The 11,963-nt window shown below is 51.8% G+C and overlaps 1 protein-coding gene across 1 annotated transcript in view; it reads right to left on the reverse strand.

The window, feature by feature from the left end:
* The window catches only part of LOC122387099 (irregular chiasm C-roughest protein-like), a 35,978-nt gene extending 24,015 nt beyond the window's left edge, over positions 1-11,963 (reverse strand). Inside the window, exons 1-2 of the mRNA XM_043376947.1 lie at positions 11,784-11,963; positions 156-293 (exon numbers count right to left, since the gene is read on the reverse strand). Of these exons, the coding sequence (XP_043232882.1) occupies positions 156-293 (138 nt within the window). The 5' untranslated portion in view covers positions 11,784-11,963. The remainder of the gene's footprint in view (positions 1-155; positions 294-11,783) is intronic.

Raw genomic sequence — 11,963 nt, forward strand, 5'->3', positions numbered from 1 at the left:
TATCAACTAGCTTCAGTAAAAAGACATCACTCTTTTAGATGGACAGATCTCTCATGGAATTTATTGCCCTCCCTCAAAGGTCGAACAACTGTACCTAAGGTCAGCTAACCTCCTTCGTAACACCCGCTGACCTGACCTGACCCGAGGTCACTCACCTGGCAGGGAAGTACCACGGTCTGCCCGAGCCGGACGTACTGATCGGACGGCTCTCGAACAAAAGTCTGCAGCGCTGTGACCGCTGAGGCCAGCAGCAGAAACAGCAGCGCCGCGGCGGCACACCGCCACCGACGCATCTGAAAGCACAGGTCAGGTCAGGTCAGGTCACGTCAGGTATGCCTTCGATAAATGTCCACGTTTGGGTGATACATAGCGCGGGATCAGCGTCAGACGCCATGGCGAGAGGGTAAGAAATCTGCAAGAAGTAGGAGAAGTGAAATAGCAGTTGGAGACTAAGTGTGAGGAGAAGTGCAAGAATTTTCCAAAAGAAAAAGAATACCGTCTGAAGAGTGTAATAAGTGCGAGACGACAAACTTACGACGAGAGGGTCTTGAATTAAAATATACCTAATCAACGGGAAGAATAGCATAAGGATTGAGAAATGTTCCCCTTATTGCTGCATGGTAAAGGCTCATTTACATCGTAGCTGTATCTCATTTCAACACTTCAATTTGAACAGTCTAAAAATAGCCGACAGGACACGAGAGATGTGCAGTGTGCACGGAGCCTTGTCTTTGATTCTTTGAAGTCTGGAGTGAATAATATCGGTGCTCCGGAATAAAATCGTACAGCTAAAAATGTTTGAGCCGTGATCCTGCCATCCGTCTGTGCAGCTATGTTCCATCAGGACTCAGGAGCTCTAAGCACAGCATGAGATCAGCCGTGTTATTTTAAAAGCAACTCAGCCGCTTCGAATGCCAGAGGGAGCTTTGAATTGCAAATTGGCAAAGATCCTGCTATTGATAGACGCCAGCGGACATCAGGTGTGGTACGAGCGGTTTTGATAAGCTTGTAGCTTGATGATAAGGTGTTGCACATAGCATAACCCATATTCTTGAATTATATACATAGTTGCCACCCCTTTGACGCGTTGTGGTATCTGGTTTTGCCATGAGAGACCACTCTTTGGAAGTAAACGATTGTTTAATTGCCCTGGGAGCAGACGCCACTGGTTGAAGTGAGTCGTTTGTGTGCATGTCGTCATGACAACAGACATCGGAACTCCTCGCCTCGACAGAACCATTAGCCGCTCATGAATGAGGATGATGTTTGCTCGGTGATTTGCACGTCTTGATCAGAGACTGAAACATTAGTAATAATACAGCGAACAGCGACTGAGCACACGGCGACGCTAAAGGGTCGACTACGATCAGGTCCGACTGTAGCAGCCCAGGGCAGCCCCTACGACAGAAGACACGGACATACGTGCCACGAAGGTCACCGAACCGAGCCACATCTGCATAATGCTACTACCTTGGCTGCAGCTCTGCAGCGGGCCGGACTACAGCTCAGGGCGCCCGGCGCGCCGCGCTATCCACGTCATTCATCAGTCGCCGGCACGGAATGAAATGCAACTTTGCCGGAATGCATGCCGGCACGGCGTGTGGCCGGGAATTGTGCCGGAATGCCCGCCGTGATGTGGTGATATAGTCGGAAATGACGCCGGGATGGCCTACATTCTGCGGCGATATGGATTGTCCACACATGATTGATTTCGGCTACTGAACGACGACATTACATCGTGAACGGTCGAACGGGAAATCTGACATGAGTGCCTTCATTTTCGACGACGTTTTTCCAGGTTATCAAGACGTTAAATCCCACTCGAGCAGCGCGAAAACAAAAGTCAAACCACGCCATGTGTGCCATATACGCCCTATCAGATTGCGCTGCATAATTTGCGTCGTTACGTCGCGTTGCCGGACAGACTGCCGCTGTGTGGTCGTCGGCTCGGACACGACCTGTCCCGTCCCGTCGGGCCAGATCGTCGCTCCGACGACCCGCGTCGACTCCGACGAACGAGGTACGAACACGCGACCGTCGGGCTACCCCGTGCACGGAAAACTGGCCTCTAATGAATTCGCGATTCCGTATCACGGCGCCGCGATGTCGGAGCCCAGCGTTGCGGTTCAGTCTGGCATGCGATCTCGGCCAAAGAAGGCGGCCCGTCCGCCCACTGTGCGGGCCGCTCTGATCGGAGAATACGGCACCGTGGGGCGACCAGCACGGAGCCACAAATCGGGAAACGGGATCGGTAAGCCGGCCGGGTAATTTGGCTCTCGAGGCCATAATGGAACGCTCCATTGGAATGCGCCGCGGTGTGCCACTTAGAGAAATGCATGCCCACTTTCCAGAGAGGTGACTTTATCCTTATGTATGGCTACGTGACTGCAACGCTAGATGGCAACTGAGGAGCGTTGCACGCCGTTCCGTTTTACAGAATGTCGGGTAGGCGCGCAGAACGCAGGCAATAGCTTTGTGCCGCAGCATAGGAGCACGTGGATGCCATACGACATATTCCTGCAGAGGTCGAAGAACTGGATGGGCTGGATGGCTGTGACGAGTAACATTTCAGTTATGCAAAAGATGCCATTGTTGGTACGCATGATCATAGCGCAGTGCCACATGTCACTGTCGTGTCACTATGCACCTTAGAAAATGTCAGCCACCTGTAAATGTTCCTAGGGAAATAATCAAGAAACTTAAGAAACTTTGAAGAATTATCACGCAATTCACTGGAGAGATTTAAGAGCACGGAAAGCGAGACGAGGTGGTAGACTGATTTATAAACTTCGGCTAACCTCAAGGTAAAATTTTATGAACAACAAAACCGGGTTCCCACTGAGCCATAAACGGCGAAACTCTACAAAAATGTCTCGTAAACTTTAGAATGCCTGCGTCTGTCGGTACCCTCATTAACTTCCAGCATGAGCTTATCAGACGCACTGGCCGCCAATAATACGCTACCGTAAGGTGGGGCTATTTGAGACAGTGGGGCTATTTGAGACAGTATTTAAAATCGCTATAAAATGAAGAGCGTTTCAAATTTATGCTTAATTTTTGCTGAGGCGATTTACTGCTCGATTCCACACCTTCCTGATAAAAAATATCACATAAAAATCAAACGCTCTTCATTTTATAGCGATTTTAAATACTGTCTCAAATAGCCCCACTGTCTCAAATAGCCCCACTTTACGGTATGTAAGTTATCTTGGTGTCTGTTGATATTTTAATTGGCACACAGATGCTGCTGCAGATACAAGCCACGTCGAAGATTGTCTAGATAGCGTGCGGCCTGTCCTGTTCGCATTCGTATAGCAGTGAACAGCTCCGCTCCTCGAGTATGCGCTAATTGTTGTCGCTGGCCTTGGGCGTCTCACATCCGCCGCCGGCTCATCTCGGGCCAATGACGTCATCTCGAACCAGTGACGTCACCATCACCATCGTGACCGCGGCGGCAGGTGGTGGATGACGCGGCAGAACAGAGCAGTGTCATCGCTGTCAGATGACTGTGAGGCTCCCACGCCTCGGAAGCCGTTCTTCGAGCCGATTGGTAGAGATGGCGGAGAATGGCTTTTGAAGAGCGAGAGGAACAGGTGTGAGAGGAGCAGAACAGAGGATGTACCTACAGAAGCGGACACGAGAGCAAGAGAGAAAGAGAGAGAGAGGGGAGAGAGAGGGAGGGAGAGAGAGAGAGAGAGAGAGAGAGAGAGAGAGAGAGAGAGAGAGAGAGAGAGAGAGAGAGAGAGAGAGAGAGAGAGAGAGAGAGAGAGAGAGAGAGGCATGGAGATGAGAGAGACGGTGCCATTTCGTGAGAAACTTTCAGTGCAAAACACTGAGCAGTGAGCCCCTTATTCACCAGGTCGTTTTCATCTCGGCCAAATCCATGCTCTATGCACTAGTGCTGCGATATGAGTGAGGCTTCTTTGACCAAATCAGCCACCAGTCATTCAGGCATAGTGATTTGTAACCTTGTGAACGAATTCTTATAGGGCTGACCGTCAAATCACTCTTGTGCAGTTATCATCTATTCGCGCATGGCTGCTTTTAATGTGCTGGCTTTCACGACCCCCAAAAAGACTTATTATTGTTGGTGCGCTCTTTGTTCTCATAGTTCCAAAAATTCCGACTCCTTCTCATTTGCCCTTGCCGGAGCAGATCTTGTGGTGTTGCATCCGCATACGAGTACGTCCCTCTCACACTTGAGGCAGGTTCTCTCTTTTTTAAAGTTTGTCAAGATATCCCCGCAGGCTCTCAGAACACCTTGGGAGAGGAAACCACAGACAAGGATGTCCTCTGCATTCACCCGCGCTGCAAAATCAAACGTCAGATGCTCGGTCTCGCCATCTTCCCACATCTTTTTTTCGTTGTGTGCATCTCCGCATTCTCTCGCCGAGTTGCGGCAGGTGACGGGCGGAGGCGCCGACCGCGGCCGGCCGGTCCGACCGTCTCGGCAGATAACTTCTGTCCGCACCGAGCCATTGGTAATGAGGCAGGCACCGGCGCCCCGCACCGCCAGTCATTAGCCGGCGGACACGGGCAACAAATCAGCCGCGCCGCGACCGCCGCGCCGCCGCCCGCAGCGCCGACAAAACTGGCGCATTGTTCTAGCGCGTCAGACCATCGCCCACTCCGCCACTGCCTCGGCAGAGATACCGTCGCCGTCGCCGCCAAATGCAAATACGCTGTGCGCGCACGCTGAGCTCCCCCGGTGATAATTAGCGGTCATTAGGCGGCGGCGGTAATTGGCTGCGACCGATTGGTGGCCGGTTGGGACGATGGGCGGTGTTCCGCCGCCTTCTGGTTAGTCCCGCTCGAGCCAGCGCCGGCGGCAGGGCTCGCGGCGGGCTCCCGCACCGCGAGGGCAAGAACCAGGCCCGCGGCAGCGCGAGCGGCGCGGATGGCGGCGCGGTGGTCAGGAGGGAGAGAGCCGAGAGCAGAGAGAGCGAGATGAGGCGGTCCGCGCAGCGGCCGGCTTGTGGTTAGTGCGGTCGGCCCGGCAGCCGGCGGCGCGACGCTGCGGCGCCTGTATGGCGGTAATCGGAGTGAAGGGAGGGCCGCGCTGGAGGCTGCGGGCCGGACCACGGCGGTCCGCTCGCGGTCTACTCGGCTCCCGGTCCGACCCGGCGCTGTTGGTCACGTAGGTTTGTGTGTCTGGTCGGCAGCCACAGGGGCGCCGATAACGCTCCGGTCCACCGGACTGTAAGAAAAAGCCGTCCGGTCCGCGCGGAGGACGAGCGGATAGCAGTGATAGCGCCCCTGCACCTGCTCACCTGCCCCGACCAGGGCCGCCCGGTGACCGGTCTGGCCACCAGGACTGGCTGCAGCGCCAGTGCCAACGTGCCATGGGCCGGCCGTGGAGAGGGTTCGCGAATTCATAAACACTGCCACGCTTGAAAGCATCTTTGATCTATGCTATCGTTCATTCCATCAAGCTCTCAGACGCAGTGCAGCTACCTATGCGTGTCATAAAAATAAAACCTACCATGCATGCAATTTGCAGTGTGTGAAGACAACACTTATATAAGACACCGTCCTTGAGGTACTGTGTACAAAATATCCAGATTTAATAGAGCCAGACAAACACACTCGTCTTTCTGCCGTAATCCTCTCTCTCCCTCTGAGGGAACTCTCAGACAACCTCGCCGCTGGTCGTCTGAGCCTGCTCAACATTCCCGACTGGCGCATCTAACCGTTGGCCCACACAGCTCGCACGTGGTGGCATTCAGCCGAGCGTGTAACAGCTCTCTTACGGAGCATTTCGCGGCGCTCCCGTAGCTCCCGCGCAGCTGGGAGCGCCGTGATGAGAGAGCCCCGCCTCAGGAGCAGCACCGCACCGCTGTGCCTCCAGGGATAGAAGCACCAGTTCGTGACCACATCTCCGGGCGGCGGATCCTGCCAAACGGCACCCGAGCACGCCCGGTACGCCGGAGAACGACCGAGCACGCCAGGCCACGCCAGAGTACGGAAGGACGCGCCGGAGCACGAGCGAAGGACGGAGTGAGGATGGAGGCGTGGGTGGTGGAGCGATTCAGCGCCGCCGACCGGCGTGTGTCGTCTCTATCTTTGCAGTCGATAGGGTGACGTTGCATTTTTCTTAGCCAGGTGCCTTCTACTTATCGATTAGCCTCAGGCGGCATTTATGAATGCAAGGATGCCCAAATTGAGCAGAATGGGTCCTGGTGACGACTTATCATCTGGCCGGTGAGTGAGATGTAGATTGTAGAGCTGGATAAAACACACAAACATTGCGTCTTTTTGCGAGCTCACAAGTACTGACAACTGTCACATTTGACAGCTCCAGCGACGGTTCGAGATAGCGCAGACAGGTGACAGCCTGAAGCCAGCCGGTCAAAGCATAAGCGTCAGCTGTCACCTGTCTTATCGATGTGGCTTCGTGAATGACCCAGTTAACCATCAAAACCTACATTCACCGCCAACGTAGCGTTGTCAAACGGGCACCCAAACGCGTCAAAGCGAGCTTCACAGCGCGTCGACCTCTTGAAAGCCAGCCGTCGGCACCTAACAAAGCATCGGCACACCATCGGTGCGCCAGCTTTCGCCGCCGGTCTTTGGGCCGCGCCACTCCCGGCTGATCGACCCGCCGCTCGTTACCGATTGGCGAACAGTTGGGTGAGCGAGAGGCCGACGAGTTGTTATCGCTGGCTTTAGTGGTCGGTGTCGGCGCGAGTAAACTGCCGACGGAGGCGACGCAAAGAATCGTCGCGAACGACGGCAGTACAGGAGGAGCGGAGACGACATGGACGACATGCGGCGCAGTGGACTCCAACGGCATGGCGGCCGGACGGTGGTAAAGTGTATCGTTTGAATATAATAATTTCACATTGACACAATGTCATTCTACCTTGGCTTGGTAGTCTTGGTAGCTCGGAATCTGGGCGCATCAGTCCATGGGCAAGTAATGTTTCGATAAAAAAGTTACATTTCATTATTACCAATAGGTACCTACACTTATGATCAATTCATATCAATGCTCAAAACAAATCTCAGCCCTCGCAATGTCTTTCACACGTACGAGTATGCCGCCCATATCACCACGCGAAGCGCACGCTGTTCTCATGTGCACTGGGACACGCGAGTCGGCGTGGTGGGCGCCAAGACGAGGCGGCATCACGAGACATCAGGGCATCACGAGGCACCACGGCATCACGAGACATCACGGCACCACTCCGAGGCATCACGAGGAGGGTCCGTCAGAGCGTGTCGCATACTAGGCCGCCCTCCAAACCAGTCTCCCAGCGCCCTTCAGCTACTAACAAAGGAAGCGGACGAATGACGCCTCTATTGCCGGTAATCCAGGAATATTGCTATACTGGCAGCCATAAAATGTGCATGAGATGCATAACTATGCTACCATATATGGAAGCAGGAATGCCGTATATGGTGTGAACGTGGTTATTTGGGGTCTTGGACGCATTTTTAGAGCATGCCGGTGCCCGGTGGTTTGGGCCCCTGGCACAAATCGCTAATTAGGTTACATTGTACAGCTTACCCATCACTGCATGCATAGGAGTTATTCGCAAGAGACTCCTGTACTAAAGGAAAACTAAAAGAAGACCGATGAAGGAAAACGAAGCTCCTCAATGACCGTCAGGTTTGCAGATTCTTGATGGCGCAACCGTCACCGAACTGGTAACGAAGAAGCCCGTCCTCGGTCGGTGATGGCCCACCAGACGTCACCGTGGGCCGTCAGACCACTTTCGCCACCGGATTGGTCAACTGACCGCAGGTTTACCTCTGCCACGAGCCCTCAGCGCTGGCTGAGCCCGCTCTGCGGTCGGAAAACACGTCTTTCGATAGGAGTTTGTGTCGTATGACACCAGCGGCTGTGATATTGGATAACACTCAGATGAGCCGCGAAGGTGGTGCCGTTCAATCTGCAAAAGCCGCTAAGTCAGCGAGTCACTTCTACGGACAGCACTAACCATCATCCACCTGGTCTAATACATCACGACGCCAGCCATTACCAGCTCCTAGTGGTGTTCGAGGGCCATTTCATTTACTATTTATCCCGAACACGGGCCAACGTCGAAGTCCGCAGCACAGCAGGCAAATAAAGCCCGGTTTAGATCGGTTTACGATATTGTAAGGGCCGCTGGTTTGGGCCGGCGGTGACTGTTCAGACCGTCGCTGCGATCATGAGGTGCCGTCTAAGGGCGATGGGCAGCCTCATTAACAGCCACAAAAGTCCCCAGCTGACAGAAATCGGGGGCGATCCGGCCGGGCGGCAGTGATATGCATACCCGGCGGCCGGCACGACAGCTGCTGCTTGCACAATGCAATGACAGAAAAAGAACAGACATGAAAATGGCATACATGAGTTTTAGAGCGTTGAAAACAAGTAGGGACACACTCATTGACAAGCAGTGGTATTCACTTAAGCCTTGCTATTTTTACTCCAATGCCCTTTAATTATGTTATGCATGAAGGCGCTATCATTTACAAATGGAGTTCATGTTACCGCGTCATCAATTTTTACCACTTCGCGGCCGCCATTGAATGTCCCGTGCACTTTGCATATTTTACTTAATTGTGTGACATTCATCATGCCTCAGTTCACAGATAGAATTGGTAGCTTATCCTGTTGTAAACATTCGCTACATAGCCGGCGCTAGCATCATAGCGCTATTTTAGATAAATGCATGCATAACTTGCCTGTTTGCAAGGCTGGAAGCTCATCAATGTTATTACAACATTTCTGAGAAATGTTTGGAAATGTAACACTCTGAGCAAACTACAGTAGGTAGTAGATCAATAAAGATGGAGAGGGCACGAGACGGGCTATTGGCTCCTGCACAACAACTATGCAATAGTGCAAGGAAAACAGCAACTGGCTAGCCATAAAGCTCCGGGAGGAATCTGTCAGTAATTACAAACATTGCTCTCCCCGGACAAAGACAAAACACAAAAACAGCTGTTTGCAGTCAAAGGCAGCTTAAATATGGCGCTTTTTCAGCACACTGCACTGCGGATTTATGTCATCCAGTTGGATTAGTACGGTACTTGGATAGATCAGATATCGCATATTTTCAGTAAACTGACGATATAAAAACAAAATTTAGACATGTTTATGGATTTCGAGAGCTGATATCAGAGCTGTTCAGAGTTATGATGATGCATATGTGTTTGCTTATGTGATTTTATTGAGCCAATCATCCTGTTATATATTGCTGATTATAAACTACTTTCCCTTCAAGAAGACATTTACTAGAAGACATGCGAAATTTCCCTGCGGAGCATGCGAAGAATCCAAAATCTGCCTAAAAAGCCCGAGGTCTGATACGAAACGAGCAGCAATATGCGAGCGACAGCCGAAGTCTATCGCTTTATAATCTCAAGAAATACAGAACTGACAGACTGACTAGAACTACATGTTCCAATGTACAACACCTGCAGTCGAGACTTTCTCAATAACAGCGCCTCAATGGCCAAGGGAAATATGGCATCAATCGCGTCCAAAGACCTTGCCGTTTCATTCAGCGAGCTGAATTCAGTCCACTTCTGCGTCACTGCGAGACTCAATACACCTCCCTATCAATAACTGCACAGTCTCCAGCGACATTTTGTTCCGGCATCAATAGCATTGCGTCGTACGAATCGCTTTACATTTTAACCAGCGCCGCCGACAGATTCGACCAGCGCCAACGTTTGGCTTGTGTCCGTCCATTCGATCACTACCCTCCCCTCGCCCTCGGGCGCATGCTGTGCCCCAGGCGATTCTGAGAACTCTGTCCGTGACCACCGAGGTCACCGTTCGAGCCCAACTTGAAACACCCCCGCCCGGGGCGTGCCGAGACCTGGCCGGCGGTCACCACAGCCGGCTATTGGTCGGAGGTCGTTCCCTCAACATTTCGGCGCCGCCGGCTGTGGGCTCCAGTCGGTCGGGCCGTTCGGTCCACCCGGTCGGGGTCGTCCGACCGCTCAAACTCGGCCGGAGGTCGGCGAATGCCTCGGGGCACGCAGCCGGGTCGGCGGCGACCCTGTCTCACTGGACCCCGACACGGAACCGGGTCTCTGCGACACGGTTAGAACGGGGCGGACACTGCCCGCGGCCACGCGCGCCACTAAACGCTCCCCGACCGAGACGGCGGCTATTTCGATATTTTATTTCGGTATGTGATAGCGTGGTCTGCCATAACGAGCAGTAGAAAAGTGTGAAAAGCGCACGCCAAGAAACACACGGGGCAGGCGTGGGTAGTAAAGAATTCGACGGGGGATATGGCAACCAATGAGGCATTTGAATACGCAGGTGTCGTACTTCTTCCTCTTTTGTGATCTTAAAACTGAAATTGTACGAAGGCTGATAAAAATATTCCTTGTTTTGACAGACGGCCAAACGGATGGATGTGGTCATGCATGCACATTACATGTGTAGACAGAACGGTGAAAGAAAATAAGTTTGGATAAGAATCTAGCCCATGATTTAATCTCGCGTGCATGCCAGGGGCTCAGTATTCATCGCCAATTGCAACGTTGCGCTCCTGGCATCAAAACTGGTCGCGACAGCTTGAAAAATGTTCTGAAATAGCATGCAACAATCAATAATTCACTTTCGCAGCAAACGCCCACTTTCACGAAGGATGATTAATAAGACCGAAGGCATCGCAACCAAATAACACCGAAGCGGACGTAGCTGATACAGAAGATATGCAAAACAGCAAAACGTCGAACATGATGCGCGGATAAGAACAGAAGCACACTCGAGTGCCTTGCGCTGAACATAACGAGGACAAAGACAATTGTTTCGCTCATAAAGTTCCTTCTAAAATAGTGCAATCGATAGCAAAACGCTTTGTACCGCATAATGCATATGTTGTTTACTGTTTATTCATAAAAAAAAATTCAAACTCAAGCCAGCTATGATAAGGGTTATTCAAATGAGTTGCCTTCATGTACTGATGTGTAACGAGATAACGTATTAATTAAAACCGGAGCACCTGTAGTTTTTGCTTTTATCACATGTCGACAGCCGCAACGCGCCGTCTTATCCTACCCTATCGCTCCCCTACAGGGCTGTACCAGACACCAGGGGTACCTACTGAAATCACCCGGTGATGTAAAGGAAGACCCAAAGGGCTACACCAACTGATACGCGATGATTATCGGGAATGCTTTACCACGCACAGCCGCCGGCTCCAAGGGTTCCAGAGCGTAGATCAAACGCTCAATGTCATTGGCAAGCGGGAATTTAATCAGTTTCCGTGGGCGAAGTCGTTTCATCGTTAAACGCTTCGAGAAATCAGATAAAAGGCGTCTTTAACTCCACGTTAGCAGGAGCCATTCCGACGCAAAGACTATATCACATAGATTCATCTAAATTTGCATTCGATGAGATCACTGTCACAGCATGTCAGACGGAACACAGCGGTTTAACCGGTGCGTGATGGCTACCAGCGTTTGTTGGGTCACTGGTAGTAATCTTTCATAACCAGACCTCTGTTGCTAAATGTTTGATCCTCATTTTAGTCTGTACTACGTAGTACGTAGTACGTAGTCGACATCATGTTCTGTTAGATAATTTTTGTATACCAATACATATGTTTGAACAGCTGACTGCTTCAGTGTGTACACGCTATTTCATTTTACACGGTAAAGAGTTAAGACACCTTAATTTATGCAAATTTGGTTGTAGTTTCATGCATCATGATTCTATGTAGTTATGGAGATGTTCCCATTTGCAGAACAAAACCAAAACAAAAGAATAACAAATCTAGATTCGACATTTAATCCTCCATCCCCGCGACTCTCAGCGGCAGCCAACTCACCTTCGCTTCTGTAATCCTCCACCGACAAACAGCAGTCCCACTCCAATCGCACTATCTCGTCTGTCACCGCGCGCGGCACTGTCCTCCCTCCCTCTCACACAAACACTAGTCTGCCGCGACTGGACTGGCGTCTGGAGCGTCCGGCGCGCACCCTCTCTCCACGACGGCTTCTGGACGACT

Source organism: Amphibalanus amphitrite, unplaced genomic scaffold (assembly GCF_019059575.1).
Source record: "Amphibalanus amphitrite isolate SeventyFive unplaced genomic scaffold, NRLGWU_Aamphi_draft 000273F_arrow, whole genome shotgun sequence".
Taxonomy (NCBI): domain Eukaryota; kingdom Metazoa; phylum Arthropoda; class Thecostraca; order Balanomorpha; family Balanidae; genus Amphibalanus; species Amphibalanus amphitrite.